Source organism: Triturus cristatus, chromosome 1_2 (assembly GCF_964204655.1).
Source record: "Triturus cristatus chromosome 1_2, aTriCri1.1, whole genome shotgun sequence".
In the NCBI taxonomy this organism is placed as follows: domain Eukaryota; kingdom Metazoa; phylum Chordata; class Amphibia; order Caudata; family Salamandridae; genus Triturus; species Triturus cristatus.
The window spans coordinates 1,166,249,396-1,166,270,995 of NC_140580.1; the positions used below are offsets into that span (position 1 = coordinate 1,166,249,396).

Sequence of the window (21,600 nt, forward strand, 5' to 3'; positions counted from 1 at the left end):
CACTCCTGCGCCATCCACCTCATCGCAGCGGAGCACATCAAGAGTGCATCCATCAGCCCAAACCTTGGACATCCGTCCTCAATTTCAATTTTTAAAAGTGCTCTGCACTAAGTGCAATAAGACTTTGTGCTATGGTGAGCAGTCGATCGATCTGATCTGCCGCCGGCAAGAAAGTCACATTTGCTATTTTTTTTTTATTTTTTTTTATTGTTCCCTGAAGTTGATTGTTTGGTTTCTCCTGTTTAGGTCTCGGCTAGCGATGGCTGCGCTTGCGCAGTCTCACTCGCGAGATTTAATGACTTTGAGAAGAGGGGCTTGCACCCGCCCCTCTTCTCTCCTGTTCTCCATTGGCTGGCCTCTTAAATGCTGGCCAGCCACTGGAGAAGAGGTCCAGTCACTCCGATTATGCCCCGTCCTTTTCGGATCGAGGGGCGTGTTTTTTGCGAGAAGTCTCAGGGAGGAGACAACAGCAAAACACGCCCCCAAATCCGAAAAGGACGCTCCCTTTCTCCAAGGCATTTTTGCTGTGCCTCGGAGAAAGGCGGTGGTGTCTTTCGGTGCCCTCCATTAAATTCGATCATTTATGTAGCAAAGAAAATAAAAGTAATTGTCGCTTGCAGATTTTAACTCTCAATGTCTTCAGTCTCTCACATCAACATTTGTGCACGCTCTCTCGGCTCGCGGGTCATCGTTACACAATTCAAGCTGTTTTACCGAGCGCCAGGCACGTTTTACGAAAACCACCCCCTCCCTCACGAACATTTATTTTATAGAACTCTGGTTTCTCTGCCACAATGAACCATGCTTGGACTATGGTCTCCGCTCTGGCAAACAGTACTTCGACCTCCTTAACTTCCTTTTATGTTGTGGTGCTACAACTCGGCGCCATTTTGCGACGAACCGCGTACTTCCACCACAGCCTCCGAGTGCAATGGCCAATCCGTCCGGGTTATTACATGACTCGGGACGAGCACGTCCCCGCACTGTCCCCTAGTGCACTTCAGTGCGGATCCGACAAGCTCCGCAGTCCGGGTCCGGAATCGGCAGGCCCAGCCGATAGCTTTACATTCGGCCGTTCGAGGCTGTGGAGTCAGCGTTGAATGCCTGCACTTCGAGGTGACTCGGGTAATTTGCTCTCCAGGTCCCGCAGCAACTTCGGTCCTCTGGGGTTGCTGCTGGTACTTCGCTTGTTGTTTCAGGCCGCAAGCACTCGCAAGTTCGTATCCTTTCAAAGTTCCCTTTTCAAACAATCATTATCAACGCCAAGTCTGGCCCTGGCACGGTAGTGCGATTTTTGTTTAGTATTTTATTTTATTATTTTTTTTTTTTAATAAACCTTTATTTAGCACTGTGTACAAGACAAATACGGGCCTACAACCATCCGGCCGGCCTCGACACTTCTGAAGCTTGATAGCAAAGTATACGTCCACTCGGTGGCACGGCAGCACAAAAAACATACGACCTATGTTACAATAAATCCACGTGCACCGAGTGGCAGGAGACAGCAAGGTTAATTTTAAAAAAAAATTTTGTAAGGGGATACAGAAGCTAGAACGGATCAGTGTACAGAACAGACGATCATATGATAAATGGGTAACAGCCAACAGGAGAGTCAACTAACAGTGAACACATCTAAAATGGCGGCACAAAACTATAATACCAGGATATAGATACGCAGCGAAGTGTGCCTCCCAGCCGCTACCCTCCTAACAGCAGTCCCCCCCCACTGACCCTAGAAAAAGACGTAAGAAAGGACGGAAAAAAGAAAAAGAAGGCCCATAGAAATAAAAAACGTGCCGAAGAAGACCCCCCACCCTACACGCATGCCGAGGCTATGGCCTACCCCCCCCCCTAGCTACGTGTCTGTCGCCCCATAGGAACCCGAAATGTAGAATTAAGAAAAGAAGAAAGGAAAAAGGACCATAGAAAAAGAAGAGTGCACTACCCTATTACTCCCAGGAAAAGGAAAAGCGGGGAGGAGCCCACCCCACTGCCGAACTCCCGGACTCCCGCGCCGCCCATACCTCCTGCGCCATGTACAGCACAGTATCAAAAGACCCACGTAAACCCGGTGGTCCCGAATCAATACCACCCAGCACTTCAGTACTTCACAAGTCTTCCCCCCGGCAGAAGAAGGAAACAGGGGGCGAAATCACAGCGACATGCAGCAAAAAACAGGTCATTAAAAACTACTCAGCCAATATAGCAAAACGTGTATCAGTCCAGGTCCCCGTCTGCCGATCCAACCAAAGCGACAACGAGCATGCCATCACCCCTGTCCGGACCGGCAGACGTGGTTCAGGCCCGTCCATTGCTGCGAGTCACCTTCAGCCAGGACAAAGAGACAAGATGGCCGCTCTCGAGGAAAGGGGACAATGAAGCCGTATCGTACCGCAGGGTCCCAAACGCAGCAGTAACATGCCACAGAAGCTCCAGCGATAGGTGCCTTCAGGGTAACATCTGGCAAGAGAAGTGAAAGGCTAGGTCTCAACAGGTAGTTCGTAGGCAGAGTCACAGCGTTCAAAGTGGAGGGTGTCCCTGCAACTGTATCCGTGTCGATGGGTTGACGCGTTACATTGTAGCCAGGAGGACTCCGCGCCACCGCCCCTCCGCTCTGCAACATTGTTTCACCTCCAGGAGAAAACTTGGGCGGCGGGGGATCCTCCAGCCGGGAACGTCCCATTGCAAACAGTGCCTCATCGATTCTCCGGGTCAGCGCCCAGCAAGTACTCTGCATTGCCACTTTTAACGCCACGAGGGCGGCCAATACATCCCCACAGGTCGGGTCTCTCTGTACCAAGCATCGGTCCGCCCTATCCCGCTGCTCCTCCGATGCGGCAATCAGCTCCGGGGCACATGGGCGCGCAGACCCTGCGAGTCCAGGGTCAGCCAGCGTCTCAGCAAGAAGAACAGGCGCCATTGTCATCTCCACTGCAGGCACTTAGTGGCGGGACAAAAGTGACTATGTATACCGGAGATCCGAGGATGTAGACACCGGAAAAACTTCGTGCTCCACTCGGGAACTGCACAGGGCGAGAGCGCCCCACGGTTGCCGTGAGGACCGGCCGTTCGCCGCAGGAAGACACTTCAAAATGGAGTCCGCTCGCTTTTCTTCAGGGTGGCGGAGGAGAGCTAGTATTAGGGGGCTCCAACGTCGTCCACACCACTGCCAGCGCGAGGGGGAGTCCGACCCGGACGTAAGGGTCCGACTCCAGTCGCACAGCCAGCGTTGTCACCCCCGCGACCACCCGCAGTATTCCAGCTCAGCACCCCGTCCACATCCCTCGGCGTCCAGCGGCGGCCATCTACGCAGGGACCAGGGGGAGCGCCGGAGGTCGAAGCAAACACCGAGTCTGCTACCAAACCCGCCGACAAAGGTGTCAGGAGAACGCCAGTCACTTCAGTGCCGGTAATCCGCGGCGGTAGAGCGGCGCAGGTCAGGAGAATTGATCAGGATTAACGAAGGAAGCCAGACGGTCCACGGAGCCGGGAGCTCAAGCGTCCGTCCCGTCGGCCATCTTGGCTCCTCCTCCGATTTTTGTTTAGTATTAATAAAATGTGACACTTCAGACAGCAGTTTCAGCAGAGAGGACAAAGAAGGAATGGGCATGGAATCCAAATACAGAAACTGAAACTTCTCTATCAAGGGGAAACATCACTGCCAAAGTTCAGAGCTTGTGAAAAAGCGACCAGCGAAATCACTTGCTAGTTAATGTTCGGGGGGGGGGATAAGCGAAAATTTGGGGGGGGGGGCGCTGAATCTTTAAACAGTAGGCAGAGTGGCGCTGATTTCGGGGGTGGGGGGGGGGCTGAATCTAGGCAGAGTGGAGCTGCGGGGGTTCTTAGAAGGGGTGAAGCAACAGCGAGGCCTCATTAACATGCAAATGGTCTTTTTAAAGACCTGTGAACTGCTCAGGCGCGGCTTTGTGTCTGCCCGGGAAGCGGTCTCATCCCGGGCTGCCACACACGACGGGGGGGGGGGGGGGGGGCTGAAGCCCTTTGAGTTCAATGGGTGTTGCGCGCCTGATCACAGGTAAATGCGGGAGAGAACGGGGTTGTTGAGCAGGGCCGGGCTGGCTTGCCCGGGCATCGGGCGTTTCCTGTAGCACAAGTGCTTCACAGTTAACCTCCCCCATGACCCTCCAGCTGGTCCGACATAATTGCCAGGCCTACTTTGGGGTTCCAGTTCGGCCCTGTTGTTGAGTATCCTACCCAGGGCTTTAAGTGGGATACAAACAAATGGGTGGGGGTGGGGGGCGGTGTTGCGCGGGGTCTATACGACTTTTATTTTGCTGTCTCTTTTGTCATTGCATCCAGGCATAATGATACAACAAGTAACATGATACCTACAACAAGTTAGGACTATTGGCTTTGTCAATCGTTGTTAGTTGCATAAGATAAATTAGCAGTAACTGTGGCTTGTATATAATATTGAAAAAGCATCCACTTGAAGCCCTAGTGACACCACGACAATGTTACTGCTCATGAGTTTCAAAAAGAGACAACAATATAATCATGCAGTGGCTGAACTCGACAGATTAATAAATATATCCCAAATTATATATAACAGTCGGTAGACGCATGCCTCTACAGTGTTCTCTTATATTTTGAAACCAGAATTGGTCAAGTTCGTATCCTTTCAAAGTTCCCTTTTCAAACCATCATTATCAACGCCAAGTCTGGCCCTGGCACGGTAGTGCGATTTTTGTTTAGTATTAATAAAATTTGACACTTCAGGCAGCAGTTTCAGCAGAGAGGACAAAGCTGGAATGGGCATGGAATCCACATACTAATCATGCATATTAGTCTGGGCCACTGGCATTTTGCGATGCTGCAGCGTTTTCCTCATAATTATGGATTTGCCAAACTTCCCAAATAATGCTTGCATAATAAATCTCGCTTTTGAGAGTGATTAAGCTATTGACATTGTAAATAACAATGCCGTTTCTTTAAATGTTTTAAAAACATAAACAAAAATAATGTCACGAGCAATGCCAATAGCTCTAACTTTAACAATGCCGAGACCGTTGCATTGTAAATGCTTGTTTGTTTTTTGTTTTTTGCAGAAAAACCAAAACAATTTAAAAATTGTTCAGAAAACTCCCAAAAAATAATAAAAGAAAGAAGAAAAAAAAGTTCTTGTTAGAACTAACTTTCCTGGTTTAAAAAAAGAGCTAAATTTCTTTGTTAGTGTTAGTTTAGATGAATGTATGTGTAGTACGTGATTGACTGAATTAATGCATTAGTAGCGTATGGTGAATGTATAAGTGCAGGAGTATGAGGAAGTGCTGCAGCATCACACAGTAACCTCCTTAACTGCAGTGTGCTGTAGTACATCCGAAGCAGAGGGATGCAACATATGTACATAAATATGTTGCAAATCTATGCTTTTCTCTGCACGGCTGCTTAAACTGCAGCCATGTGGTGACACAGGCACCCTTGCACCATAGTGCAAGGATATCTGTTTCGTGTGCTGTTTGTTTTTCTGCAGGAAGACACACCTTCCTGCACAAAAACAATGAGAAAATGCATTTTTCTCCTTCAATGTATGCTGAACATTTCAGCATGCATTGAAGATATAAAAATGTGGAGAAATTAAAGCAATTCTCCTTGTTGTGCTTTCCTACACCAATTTTAGAATGGTGCAGCATTCACACACATATCAAGATTTATGCTTTATGATAAATCTAGACATGTCTTGTTCTATGAATATTAAGTGCAATCATGCAGAACAACACTTATAGAACACCCTTTCAACACAAAGTGGTGTGCATGATGAGGTTATATTTACATGGAGTATAAAAAGTGCACAGAGTGCCTTTTCCTCTTTGTAAATATAAAAGAGTATCTTGCACAATAACTATGTTACAAAAAGTGACATATTTCCGTTTTTAAATTTCCTTGCGAATGATAGAAGGTAAGCACAGAGTTTTGTCTGCAAAGATGTTCAAAGAAGAATGATTGAAATGATTGCTGTCCTTCAGCAGCTAAAAAGGTGAAATATTATGAACCCCTCAAATCTCTTTTTTTGCAGGTCGCATGATATCTGATTATGGTCAGATTTCAAAACTACATAAACAGTGTATTTAGAAACGTGTTTCAACTTTGTAGCTTCTTGCAGGCCTCTTCATTCTGCATATTGAGACTTAGTTAAACTTACCTTCACAGTAATAGGAATAAACAAGCATTTACAATGCAATGATCTTGGCATTGTTAAAGTTAGAGCTATTGTCATTGCTGATGACATTATTTTTGTTTGTTTTTGTTTTTAAAACATTTAATGAAACGGCATTGTTATATACAATGCCAATAGCTTAATCACTCTCAAATGTGAGACCTTTTGCATTTGCACCCACACACAGCCACACGCACAAAGCCACCCACATACAAATAGAGCCACCCACACACAAATAGTCACCCACAGAGCCACCTACACACACAGTTACCCACACACAGAGCCACCACGCATAGAGCCACCTACAAAAAAAGCCAAAGAGATCGTCAATGTATCTCACCCACAAGATAATGTTCTCAACCCATTGTTCGTTTGTGTCTGCCCAGGCCACGTGCTTCTCCCACCAACTAACGAAAAGATTTGCGTAGCTGGGGGCGAAGCACTTGCCCATTGTAGTCCCCTGTTGTTGTTTATATAACTGTCCTGCGAAGATAAAAATGTTATGTTCTAAGCAGAATTTCGTCATATTTACAAGCATTTGATTATGTTGCTGAAATTTTAAGGGTCTTTTTCCGAGAAACCATCTAATGGCATGTAGGCCTTGGGTGTGGTGGATAGATGTATACAGACTAGTGATGTCTAAAGTAATCAACATCATATCTGACTCCATTGTTATTCCCTCTATAAGTCTAAAAAAAAATCCTGTGAGTCTTGTACATAGGATGCCAAGTCCCTTACCATCGGTGATAAAAATAGATCTATATAGATGGAACAATTCTCTAAGAGACTTTGCATAAATGCCACTATTGGTCTCCCTGTGGGATGAACAAGATCCTTATGAACTTTGGGTAGGTGATAAAAAGTGGGACGAACAGGGTTCTCACAATATAGAAAAAGAAATGCATTGTGTGTTATCATTCCTTCAGTTTCCCATTCTGAAAGAAGTAAATGGAAAGTATGAATACAATCAAGATATTCTGATTTGGGTATCTGTGTATAACACATCAAATCGTCAAGTTGTCTATTGGCTTCCCTGTAATAGGTATCTTTGTCTAAAATGACAATGTTCCCTCCTATATTGGACAGTTTAAAAATTAAATTGTCATCATCTTTGAGATCTTGTAATTATTCCCACTCTTTTCTGGTGAGATTGTATTTGTTCTTCAATGGGTTAGTGTTTGTCATAAGTTTAAGGTCAGAAATAATAGCCTCATTAAAAACGTCTATTGCATCATGTGGGGTCTTTGGTATAGTTCTAGATTTGGGCTTTAGTTGGCTTGTCCCTCCTACTTGTATAATCCCCCATCTCTCTCACATGTTTGTCCAAGGCAGCTTGCATGTTGATTTCAGCACCGCTGTTGTCATTTTCCAAGGATATGAGTATTAAGATAGTTTTCATTGATTAGGTCGGGGTCTGTTGCTATTGCCCCACGGGTTTTTAGAATTCACATTTGGATGAAGCAAATGAGTTTTCTGCAGCTTCAACTTTCGAATGTATTTAAATAGATCAATCTTGATCTGGGTGTAATCTGGTTCCATGGTAGGACAGAATGTTAGGCCGTACTGCAGCACCCTAGTTTCATCGATGCTCAGAGTCCACTTGGAAAGGTTGATGATTGTCATGGTATTCTGATGAACTACCATTTCCCTTTCTTCCCTCGACTGCGTGTGACTCTCTGGAAGGGTTCTTCTCCCCCTTCATTTCTGTCCCCTCCTTGTTTTGCGTTTTTTCCTTGGTATTATTGCGGGGGGTGGGTTCTCGGTGCTGGTCTCTGTTTTATTTCACGCATCAGTCTGTATTCCTGAAAATAACTTGGTTCATTGGTGCCCAGTGCCTCATCCTTGTCTGCTGATTGCTAATTTTCTGAATTTTCTACTTCTGATTCCGAAGTGTCCCTGGATGTATGGATAGATCATCTTCTTTCTGGGTGCATCGTACTTGCGTGGGTTTTGTTGGTTGCTAATCTCCCTCCACTAGCTTGAGGTTTGAAAATGTCTGCAGCTGCTTCTCGTTCAACCACACTCGACATGGTTGTATTGCTACACATTGTTTTGTTTTTACACGAAAGGGGGGCCCTACTAGATGTTTACTAATCACAGAGACCCTCAGGACTGTTACGGGCAGTAGATAATGCGGTAAATCAACAGAATGGGACGTCGTCACTCACCGCTTTCCCAGCATATGCCGCACGGTCGTTCCCTCCTCCGACTGCGACCCACGGTAATTGTCGGTACTTCCATGTAAAGCCACGGCGTCTTTGCACTTGATAGAGTCAATGCGGCTACACGTTGGTGACAAACGCATGTCCTCAATCCGGTAACAGGCCTGGCGGCCATATATACTGCATATGACCTCACATATTCCATCACTCATGAAATGGTCAGTGACATCACTCATGACATCTGAAATGACATCATCCACAGAACCACTCACACCCCATACAACCTCTCGTACTCCCACTCAGACACCCAGCCAACCAGTCACATACCCATTCACAGACCCATACAAGTACTCGTACATCTATTTACTCGTTGATAGAGCCACTCACATACCCACTCTCTCATACAACCACTTACACAACCATTCACTCACCCATACTACCACTCCTACAACCAGTCACTCACCCATACACCCACTATCAGTCATACATTCACCCATGCAGCTACTCATACTGACTTATGCACCTTTAAAGCCACCCATACACCCATATAGCCTCTCAACACAGCCATTCACTCACCCATACAAGCACTCGCACAACCACTGACATACCCATTCACACATCCATACAAGCACTCCCATATCTGCTCACTCACCCATACAGTCATTCACACACTCCAATGCAACCATTCACACACCAACTCACTCACAGCCACTCCTCACCCATACAGCCACGTACATACCCAGTCACTCACCCATACAGCTACTGACATACCGACACAGCCACTGACACACACTCACTCAGCAACAGTCACTCACACACCCATACAGCCCTGCAGATACCCGCTCATACACCCACACAACCACTGACACATCTACAGACCTAGTCAGAAATCTACAGACCTAGTCAGAAATCTACAGACCTAGTCAGAAATCTACAGACCTAGTCAGAAATCTACAGACCTAGTCAGAAATCTACAGACCTAGTCAGAAATCTACAGACCTAGTCAGAAATCTACAGACCTAGTCAGAAATCTACAGACCTAGTCAGAAATCTACAGACCTAGTCAGAAATCTACAGACCTAGTCAGAAATCTACAGACCTAGTCAGAAATCTACAGACCTAGTCAGAAATCCACAGACCTAGTCAGAAATCCACTCACTCACCCATAGTCACTCATGCATGCACTCACACACCTACACAGCCACTCACACACCAATACAGTCACACCCACTCAGATCACACATATTCGAGATAGTATCACTTACTAATAGTACAACTATTATACTATTCTAACTCTTGTAGTAGGTTAGTATATATGTTTAGCACCCATAAGCTCTTAAAACACACTCACTTCATGATGTCACCAGTGATTTAATTCGAGATGTCTTCAGTGATGTCACTGACCGTGTCATCAGTAATGTAATATGTGAGGTCACAATCCGTGTATTGCAGGGGCGTAAGTTATAGTTAGCTCAGTTAACTATAATTGCTGAATTTCTTTGATGTACGAGTGAAATCTGAGCCTAACTATAATGTCCCTGTAACTTTTGTTTTTTTCAGTGATGTGTGTAGGTGTGTATATATATGTGTTCGAGGCATGTGGGCTGCTGAATTCATATCTGTGCATAGATCGCCGCCTAGTGTTGGGTCCGGATGTTTGCATGTTGTTGTCCTGGAAGAGTCTTCGAAGTATCCTGGGATAGGTGACTCCTCCCCTGGACTACAGTGCGCATGGGCATCCTCTCCATCCTCAGATTGTTTTTTTCCGCCATTGGGTTCGGATGTGCTATCTTAACTCAAGTTAGGAAAAACTTTGTCGAGGCCAAAAGGCCTTTAGTTCGCGTCGGTACTGTTTTCTCGATCGGTTTCGATACCACCTTTGTTAGTTTACTAACTTTCAGAACCGACTTTTTGCATCTTACCTGTCCATCGACGATGGAATCGAGGACACCATTCAAGAGGTGTCCGGTATGCAATGCGAAATATCCCCACATCGACGTCCATCCGGTGTGCAACAAATGCCTTTCGCCGGATCACGACGAATCTACATGCATGGCCTGTGCCCGGTTCCGTTCCAAGAAGACTCTACGGAATCGAAGAGCGGCGAGACTCGAAGCGCAGCACGCGGCACCGGCCCCGGCAGACATCTTCAACGCCGAGACCGAAGATGTCGAAGAATTGGAAATCCTACCCTCCGATCCCGTTTCCGAACATGACTCCGGATCGGACGACGTCGACGAATCACTCTTTCGCAGAGATGAAGACGACACCGAGGTAGGAGACTACGATGAGGCCTTAGGGGCCGAAGAGAGTAGCTCCAATGACGAGCAAGGCCTACCCGGTCAGACTGAAGAGAGCCCAGTACCACAGTCTATGGCTCCGGTCGAGGGATCGCCTTCGGGCCTTACCCGAGACCTATCCCGCAGTTCTTCGGCCCCGGACATTCAGCGGCAGCCATTATTACCTAAACCGGCTGGTTTGCCTTCTTCCAAACCGAAACCGAAAGCTGCACTGATTCAATTGAAACCGAAACCAAAAGTTGTGCTGGTCGGATCGAGGCCTTCCACACCTTCGACGCCAGCGAAACGCGTCGGCACCGACCGCACCAAGCGCGACTTCGGTGCCGAACTTGAAGCGGCCGACGTCTGAGTCGACATACGGAAAAAGGCCTTCGGTGCCAACAAACCTGCTCGGCTCCCGGCGCCGACGCCATCGACTCCGACACCAAAGGTCACACTGCCTGCGGCGTCTCATATCGCTTCCACGGCAACACCAAAGCCTCATGCATCGAAGACGTCGACGGCCATTCCCGCCCCTCGACTCGATGACCCACTGGCGCCGAAAAAGTCCACGGCCGCCTCTACACACTTGGTCGGCGCTAAAGCCTCAAGGGCGCTCCAAGTGCGACCCGTTGCAGCACAAAGCAGCAAAACCAAAACAGTCCTCCAGGACACGTCGGGCTCCGGCCCAATAAAAGCTCCAGCAGCCTCTTCGGCGCCAGCCAACATTACTTTTGGCCTGCCTCCATCCACGGCCCCGAAAATGTTCCAACTCAGGACACGGGTCACCCAAACCACAATTACACCTGCTGAGACGTCTCCGTCACATTTCATCGAAGCCAACACCGGCAGGATGGTTATCCACGAACGGAGGATAACTTCGGAGCCACCTTTGGACCCTTTCCGGATCCCACTAAAAAGAAAGCTGCCTGTGGACTCAGAACCTGTCCTTTGCGAATCTTTCAACTCGCCCTACCAGGATCCACAATCATTCTCTCCCACACACTCCTACACGGATGCGTTGGAGGACTACATGGGTGACCAAGTCCCCTACCACGGAGACATAGACCCTGATGACCAACAGGACCCTGATCAAACTTGGGGCGACCCTGTAGACCCGGGTGCACCTCTTGACGCACAGGACCCACAACTCTATGGGGCGAAAACATCTCCCACAGAGGACACTGCAGCGTTCAACGCTCTTATTGAACGTGCTGCGAATAATCATGGAGTGCAGCTTCACTCTGACACCGTCGAGGACGACTTTCTTATAGACACCTTCGCATCCTCAGAAAGGCATGTAAAAACTCTGCCCATGTTGAAAGGAGTCCTCAAACCAGCCAAGGACATCTTCAAAGAACCCACAAGGGCACGGGTGATAAACCCCAGGATCGATAAGAAATACAGATCGGCGCCTGGGGACCCTACTTACATCAGAGGCCAATTACCACTAGACTCCATTGTCGTAGCGAATGCTCGCAAGAGGGCACACTCGCAAACGACAGGTGACGCTCCTCCCCCGGACAAAGAGTCCAAGGTGTTAGAGACCTCTGGCAAGCGAGTTGCCGCCCAGGCTGCCAACATATGGCGCATAGCCAACACTCAAGCGCTCCTCGCTCGCTACGATAGAGCGCACTATGACACATTGGAGCAACTACTCCAACATCTCCCTGACCCGTTCAAAGAAGGTGCAGAAATTCTTATCAGAGAGGGACAGCTACTCACAAATGCTTCCATCAAGTGTGCACTAGATGCTGCAGACACGGCTGCCAGGGCCATAAACACAATCGTCATGCTGCGACGACATGCCTGGTTGCGAATCTCCGGATTCAAACCTGAGGTACAAAATAATATACTCAACCAACCTGTCAACCCCGACTATTTATTCGGGCCGGAGGTTGACACCGCCCTTGAGAAAATAAAAAAGGACACGGACACTGCAAAGTCCATGGGGGCTCTCCAGACTCCGTCCTTTCGGAGCAGCTCCTTTCGTCGCCCCGGAAATAGAGGAGCAGGTAGAGGACAGGGGTCACAGCAGACATACAACAAGGGCAATACCCAAACCACCTACGATAAAAACACCCGGGGTGGATATCTTGGCTCCAGTACAAAGGGCAGAGGACGCGGCTACGGCAACACCAGGTCCTCCCCCCAAGAACAAGCAGTGACGCCCTCTCCCTTCCTCCCGACCACATAACACCTGTCAGGGGAAGGCTACAAAGGTTCCTGTCCACGTGGAACTCCATCACCACGGACAGGTGGGTCAAAGATAGTCAAATACGGTTACTGTCTAGAGCTAACCTCCACTCCACCCACAATACCTCCAAGAAACCATCCTATGTCCTCAGAGCACTTAACGCTCTTACAGCAAGAGGTGCAAAGTATGCTTCTAAAAGGCGCTATAGAGGTCGTACCCGTCCACGAGCAGGGTACGGGAGTGTACTCCCTCTACTTTTTAATACCGAAAAAGGACGGGTCACTCAGACCTATACTAGACCTAAGACCCCTGAACCGGTACATTCTTTCCGAGCACTTTCACATGCTCACTCTCCAGCAAGTCCTTCCGCTTCTCAAGCAGGGAGACTTCCTGGCCACACTGGACCTCAAGGATGCGTATTTCCACATACCCATTCACCCCTCACACAAAAAATGCCTCAGGTTCACTGTTCAGGGACAGCACTATCAATTCAAAGTCCTGCCCATCGGCGTGACAACAGCACCCAGGGTTTTCACAAAGTGCCTAGCTACTGTGGCGGCACATCTAGGGAGGCAGCACATACACGTCTACCCCTACCTGGACGACTGGCTCGTTCAAGCGAAGTCAGCCCAGCAATGTGCCAGCCACATGTCCCGCACCATTCACCTACTTCACAGTCTGGGATTCTCACTAAATTACCCAAAATCCCATCTCCAGCCCGCACACGTACAACAGTACCTGGGTGCGACTATAGACACTCTGGCGGCCACAGCTCAGCCAAATTTAGTGAGGATCAACAGCATGCAAATGCTGATTTCCAAGTTCAAACCCCAACACTCCCTTCCTGCGCGAGTGTTCATGCAGTTGATAGGCATGATGGCCTCCTGCATTTTCATAGTCCCGCACGCTAGATTACATATGCGCCCGCTTCAGGAGTGCTTAGCACGTCAGTGGAATCAGGCTCAAGGACAGTTGAAAGACCTAGTGTTGGTGAGCGGTCGGGCATACAACTCTGCATTGGTGGAATCCACAAAACCTTTGCAAGGGCCGACCGTTCCAAGAGCCTGTTCCACAAATAGTACTGACAGCGGACGCGTCTCTCCAGGGATGGGGAGCTCATGTACTCCACTACACAGTGCAGGGACTATGGACGACACAACAGAAGAAGATGCACATCAACCTTCTGGAACTGATGGCAATCTTCCTGGCCATGAAGGCATTCAAAGTACATCTGTGCAACAAGGTCGTGTTGATCCGGACGGACAACATGACCGCAATGTACTACATACAGAAACAGGGAGGAACACACTCTCCGCAGTTGTCTCATCTGGCTCAGAGCATGTGGAAGTGGGCCATTCAGAGGAACATGTTCCTCATGGCGGAACACCTCCCCGGCAAGGACAACCAGATGGCGGATCTGCTCAGCAGACACAGCCACCAGATGCACGAGTGGGAGTTACACCCATCAGTACTCCAGCCGTACTTCCAGCAGTGGGGTCATCCAGAGATAGACCTGTTCGCCACAAGCAAACGCAAAATGCCAAAGCTTTGCCGCCAGGTTCCCACATCCGCAGTCGCAGGGCAATGCGATATGGATGAACTGGTCCGGCAGATTTGCGTACGCTTTTCCCCCAGCGCCGTTGATACCGCTGGTGGCTCGCAAACTCAGACAACACTCCCTGACACTCGTCCTAGTTGCTCCTACGTGGGCACGCCAGCCATGGTACACCACCTTCCTCGAACTTTCCGTGGTGCCGCATCAAAGGCTGCGGATCAAACCCGCGCATTTGACGCAGAACCATGGAGAGATTCAGCACCCAGATCCGCAACAGCTGAACCTGGCAATCTGGCTCCTGAAGTCCTAGAGTTTGGCTACCTCAACCTGCCACCTGACTGTATGGACATCATCAAGGAGGCCAGGAGACCCACTACAAGAGCTTGCTATGCAGCCAAATGGAAAAGGTTCGTCATTTATTGCAGTAATAATGACATTAACCCGCTGGACGCATCCATCCAAAACATAATTTGTTACCTCTTACACCTATACCGATGCAATCTGGCGTACACCTCTATACGTGTCCATTTGACCGCAATATCAGCCTATCTGCAAACCAGGCAGCACCTCTCACTATTCAGAGTGCCTGCCATCAAAGCATTCTTGGAAGGACTCAAACGAGTCATTCCACCAAGCCACCCACCGGCTCCAATGTGGAACCTCAACCTCGTCCTCACACGCCTGATGGGTCCACCCTTTGAACCTCTCCACTCATGCGAGATTCAATTCCTCACCTGGAAAGTAGCTTTCCTGGTAGCGATCACTTCTTTAAGAAGAGTTAGTGAACTGCAGGCACTAACAGTTCAAGAGCCATTTATACAGGTTCACGCCAACAGGGTGGTACTACGTACCAACCGCAAATTCATGCCCAAGGTAATATCGCAGTTCCACATGAATCAAACTATTGAACTGCCCGTTTTCTTCCAAAACCCACAAACTGTCGCGGAAAGGGCACTCCACACACTAGATGTCAAAAGGGCCCTCATGTATTACATCGACAGGACTAAACCCTTTAGGAAGACAAAACAACTGTTCGTTGCCTTTGCCCCACACCACAAAGGTAACGCCATCTCCAAAGCAGGGATAGCCAGATGGATAGTTAAGTGTATCCAAATTTGTTATCAAAAGGCAAAACGCACATTAACTATTCCCCCACGAGCCCACTCAACACGTAAGTTAGGGGCCTCCATGGCTTTTCTAGGAAATATTCCCCTGCATGATATATGTAGAGCAGCCACCTGGTCCACTACACACACATTTAACAAACACTATTGTGTAGATGTGCAATCAAAACAGCAGGCAGCTGTAGGACAGGCTGTTCTCAAAACCCTTTTTCAGACCGCTGCAGCTGGCACTGGTAGCCGCCGCTAATAGAGGGCACTGCTATACATTCTATGCACAGATATGAATTCAGCAGCCCACATGCCTCGAACTGAATATGCTACTTACCAGTATGCATCTGTTCTTGGCATGTAGGGCTGCTGACATTCATATCGCCCTCCCTCCTCCCCGGCGCCTGTAGCAGCTGCAGCTCTCAGAATTACTGTAAGCATGGCCATCACTTTCTGTATCTACTCCATCACTGCCACAATGGCGAAAAACAATCTGAGGATGGAGAGAATGCCCATGCGCACTGTAGTCCAGGGGAGGAGTCACCTATCCCAGGATACTTCGAAGACTCTTCCAGGACAACAACGTACAAACATCCGGACCCAACACTAGGCGGCGATCTATGCACAGATATGAATGTCAGCAGCCCTACATGCCAAGAACAGATGCATACTGGTAAGTAGCATATTCAATAACCATGCATACACACACACACTTAAATGAATATCAAAATTTGCAACATGCAAGGAACGTGTTGTAAAGCCCTAGGTGGTATTACAACGTGTTAAAGGTCACAAATTTATAATTCCCATTGGGTAAAGACTCCTCTTCTAACGTCTAATATCCTGTTCCAGTCTGCACTGAGCACACTGAGTTTGCAATGCATAGCTTTGTGTGAGATCAGTAGCCCATCACAACAAAACATCTTCTCAGAGGAATCATTCAAATGTATCTCTCATATATATTTACTTTATTGCACTTGTATATCGTTCCTTCTACTTATGTTAAATTAGTTGTACAGTTAATGAAGAAAAAATATACAAAATGACGAGGGCATAGAGATTATAGAAAACTATTGCACTTCAGGTTATTTAAATTCTTTATAAAAAGCAACCAGCATACAATAACAGTTGTCGAGGGCTTAGATGTTCTTTAAATACCATATTACATTACATTTATACAGAATACCAAATATAAACTTGTGTGTCTAGAACAGTGTTATTTCCTCTTGTTCTTCGTTGGAAATGTTACCCTTTCTACTAGATCACCCCAATGTTGTATGCCAGGGATGTGAATTCCTATAGCCCGACGCCCGGGACATATTGTTTGGGGTCAAGGGCAACAAGTTTCCATGTTTATTTTGTCCTTGGGACAAGTAGGCCCCCCGACCCCCCCGCAGCACAAACCCTTTGACTGCCACATGATGGATCAGGGTAATATTTGTTTCCATGTTTTAACGCTGTTCAAACTTGTATTTATGGTTCATAAATGGAAAACCTTTATTATTAGGGTGAGCGATCTAAGTACATGTTGTAAGCTCAGACTCCTACTGACCGTGATTAAAGTATAAAAATGGGTGCACACGCTTTCATTTTTTAGCACTATGAGGCTATGCATACTGCTCCCAGAATACTCTCTGATTAGATGCAAATATATGGAGACGCTTGAAAGCAAGATTGATTATTCTTAGCTTTCAAGATAAAATGTTCACAAAAAAAGCAAAAACATTTAGCTGAACTACTGTAACATTTTAGGTAGAGTTTTTCTGCAGCATCATTTAGTAAAATGTGTTGATGCATGCTAGTATTTCCCAAAAATATTCATAATGGAAAATCACTGTAACTGGTTTTAACAAGATTATGAGAAACTAAAATAAACAAGCATTGGTAAAGCCAATTGGTCTGAAATTTTTGTCTGTCTTTTGGTTTTATCAATGCGTGACTTGTTTTGGCATGTTTTTTGTAAAACCTTATTGGTGTGGGTGCTGCTGGGCCCTCATCATTATAACAAACATTGGTAAAAGCAAAAATTGTTTCGATCTCAAAAAGCACACATTGCCACAGTCGTTCCTGGCACTGAACAAAACGACTGTGTGTCAATGATGCTCCTTGTGAAAGAACAGAATGCTGTCATTCACAGTGAAGCTAGCCAACTGACAGAGAGAGACATTTTAATAAACCCAACATGTCATGGTTAACGCCAGACCTAATTAGGGGCCAATTATTAAGTAAAGTCTCAAAAGTGCACTTACGTCCTTGCATTAAGTACAGATATACGACTTTCCTGAATTCACAAGACTTTAAAGAAGTAGGCCAAGAAATAGTACTCCTAGAAAATATTTGTGAACTGCATTTTAGCATGAGCAAATATGCATGTGTAGATTTGCTCATGCAAAAATCCGGGCGTTTGCAAGTTTACTTCCCCTCCAACCACTTTTTTCCCAACCCAGGAAGAAGTTTTATGTCTGCCGTTGTCAGGAGTAAATATCCAACCTTTCTCAGTATGGGAAAAGATTAGAGAAGAGTTGGTGAAAACCCTTAAAACATGCAAGTTAGTAGGTTTGCACAGACTCAAAAGGGCATTCCAACCCTGAAACTGTTGCTTAACTTCAGCGCCAGTATGTAGATCTGCGGAAACGTGGCAACATAAGGGAATTGCTAGTATTCATACCCTGCTATGGAAGGAGCCCTGGCATATTCAGAGAGGCTATTTCGGAGCTCTTATATAAGGATATTTCTGCAATAATTTGTCACCGCATTACATGGCACAAAAGGGACAAGTGGATTTGTTACGGGACAAGTAGATTTATGAAGTAACCTGCCCCATGGACAAGTAGATATTTTATTAAATTCCACACCCCTGTATGCCTTTTGTTGAACCCTGTTTTTGCTGGCTTTAGAACTGCTTACCAGAGGTAAAGTCTTTGTGCTCCTCCTTTCAGTATGGTAGATAAGATTGGTAGACTTCTGATTGGCATAATAAACTTACTTGTAAGTCCCTAGTATATGGTACCCATGGCCTACTGAAAAGATGTTAAAAGTTCTACTCCGAAAATCCTATGTTTGTTGTATATGTTCATTGAAATGTACTAATCCTTTTGTAAGAGTAGTAATACTATCATTTAACTACATCTCGATTGTGGAGAGACACAAAACTCATTACAAAAACACCTTATTACTTAAACTGTTTCTTCTTGCCCAATATAACGAACATCTCTGCGCTACCTTGTCCTGTTCACTAAAATATTTTATCTTTCTTTCTGTCAGGGTCTCCACCAAACCGCAAACGTCCGGCCAATGAAAAGGCAACAGATGACTATCACTATGAGAAGTTCAAGAAGATGAACCGGCGGTACTGAGGCTAGCTTTGGTGTGGAGAGAGCATCTGCCATTCACCTTAGTAGGGTTATGTGTCTCAGGAACACTTGTAAATAGCTTTCATATGGAGGACTTTTTATCCTCACACTATCAGCATCCCCCTCCTCTTCTCTCTTCTCCAGCGTCTGACTGGTGGAATCCTGCCTGTGCTTATGATCTTCGTAGAAGGTTTCTGCTCATTCACAAAATCCTCTTTTCAAATGGATTTTCTGGCTTGTGAGAGTAGAAAGCACTGTTTGAGAGACTTCTTGTATGTCCAGTGCTCAGGATTCGAGGATCACTGTAGGGCTTCACTGGACCTACTTTGTTTTACTCTTTTGTTTTTCATTGTTCCTGTGCTCAGTGTGTAGCAGACTTTAAGAGTTTATTACGTACCACAAAAAGTAAGCAATTACAAACACCGGATGCCAGGCACAAATTATAAACGAAAAGGGTTTTAAACAAATGTGGGAAAAGTGAGACGAAAGCAAGCTAATATGGGATTAGTCATTTAAGATCCCTCATGAGCACCCCAGCCAGCCCTACAGTTTGAATTGTAAACTTAATGACCGTGTTTAAGAGGGAGGTGTTCATTTACAAAATGAAGCAATGGGAGGGATGTGGAGTCTGAGGGTGGCTGAAACAGTCCCCTGTATTTGTTTCTACCCTGAATCTAAAATCACAAGCCCTGTAGCACCTAGTGTAAGCTCGTAACGGCAACAGGCTGTGTGGCGGGGGGTTCTGACATGCCTTTGTACTTCTGCACTGTGCTGTAGTTCGTTATTAGTTGTGGTTAAACCCACAACATGGGAAGATCAACAATTGTAACTATCCAATTTTTGGTGCACTAGTTTCAAATTTCAAATCCTTGTACAATTATCTAGTACTTTCCTGTTTTTATTGTCCACTTTGTGTACGAAGACATCTCTGCAGCAAGCACTATGATAGTGCCATTCAGGGAACTGTGTTGCTGTACAAATACTTTCAAGTAAAGTTTGCTTTAATTGTGCGTGGCTGAGATATTCTGTAAAAACAGCTAGCTCCATTCCTGACCATTCATGCAGATAAGTTGGTTCTAAGGACCAGGGCTGCTTTCCTTCCCAAGGTGGTTACCCCTTTTCCAAGGAGGAAGAGAGACTGCATCGGTTGGACCCAAAGAGGGCTGTCTGCTTTTATTTGGATTGGACTAGAGATCTGAGGCTGGACGATCAGCTATGTTGGGAAAATGAAAGGCAAGGCAGTGCACAAGAGGACGCTTTCCAGGTGGATTATCTTGTGCATCAAGATTTGCTACGCCCTGGCCAAGAAGGAACCGCATGAAGGTATCAGAGCTCATTCCACCAGAGCGCAGTCTACTTCTTCTGCTTTGGCTTGAGGTGTTCCTGTTCTTGATATCTGTAAGGCAGCAACTTGGGCCTCCCTCCACACCTTTGCAAAGCATTACTGCTTGGACTCTGAGGTTAGGAGGGATGGCCATTTTACTCGCTCTGTTTTGCTGGATTTTTTGGTCTAGTCAGGTGGACACCCTCCTCCGGGAGAGGTACGGCTTTGGGAATCTATTCAAAAGGTGAGGAATCCACAGGCAGATGTATCCATCAGAAGAACAAATTACTTACCTTCGGTAGCACTTTTTCTGGTGGATACAATATCTGCCTGTGGATTCCTCACGCTCCCACCCGCCTCCCCGTCGTCCACCTGTTTCTACCCAAAAATATTTTATTTTAATGTCTTAATCATGTTTATATTTTAATGATAAATGCTTATTTAGTTGCTGTTTCTCTATGCCTTTATTGATTATGCATTTGTGAATTTATATATATGTATATATTTGGTATGCTATGTGTGCATTTGAAAATGTGTCGGTCCGCCCGTTTGCCTCGGTGGCTCGGAAAAAATGGGTGGAACTGACGTCCGCACGCCGACGAGGTCCTTTTGTGGCTCCGATGACGTCATTCGGTGCTGCGAGCGGAGCTGGTCCATTGTGACGTCCTCGTCGATGTGGGAGAGCTAGGAAAGAATTTTCCCGTGGAATGCTGGCGCAGGGGGTATTCAAAAGGTGAGGAATCCACAGGCAGATATTGTATCCACCAGAAAAAGCGTTACTGAAGGTAACGCCCTTTGTTCTTCAGGGCATACCGAGACCTTCACACACATGTGACTACAGGATCAAGAAGCGTGGCAAAGGCAGAGATGGCTGCTCCTATTAGAGCATCTCAGCCACAAAACAGGGACTCTGCATTTCTTTCCCCAGCCACAGGTTGGTAGGTGGTGGAAGTCTGAGGTTCTTCCTTCCCCAGTGGGAGGTAATTACCTCACACCAGTGTATACTCTGTTATACACAGGTAGTGCTGCCTTGAATTCCATACCATTACACGACATATTTCACCCTAGCATCTCATCCTCGGCTGTTCAGGGAAGATGTGCACATGTTCCTCACCAAGGGTCTCATTGAGATGATACAGAAAAGGTATCCCCAAATTCTATTTTTAGGTTATGGAAGTGGGGTTATGTAACACAAAACTGAAAGTAGGTACTGTTCAACCTCTGCTACTTTAATAATTGAACAGTGTCACGCAATCTCTGACATATCACTGCAGCAAATCCATTCTTCACGTTTATTATTAGTAACCTATTTATAGCAAAACATTTTCCAGCTTTACTGCATTACATGATAAAAAATTCTCATTGCTGAATATCAAGATGTAATTTACAAAATCCACTGTCCTAATATCTCTTGAACCTTATCTCTCACACACCCTAGTAAAA

At 46.5% G+C, this 21,600-nt stretch overlaps 1 protein-coding gene across 1 annotated transcript in view; it reads left to right on the forward strand.

Annotated features, from left to right (window-relative positions):
- C1_2H9orf78 (chromosome 1_2 C9orf78 homolog) overlaps positions 1–19,843 on the forward strand; it is a 109,705-nt gene extending 89,862 nt beyond the window's left edge. Inside the window, exon 9 of the mRNA XM_085613996.1 lies at positions 18,745–19,843. Within this exon, the coding sequence (XP_085470122.1) occupies positions 18,745–18,836 (92 nt within the window). The 3' untranslated portion in view covers positions 18,837–19,843. The remainder of the gene's footprint in view (positions 1–18,744) is intronic.
- Positions 19,844–21,600: the final 1,757 nt, after the last annotated feature.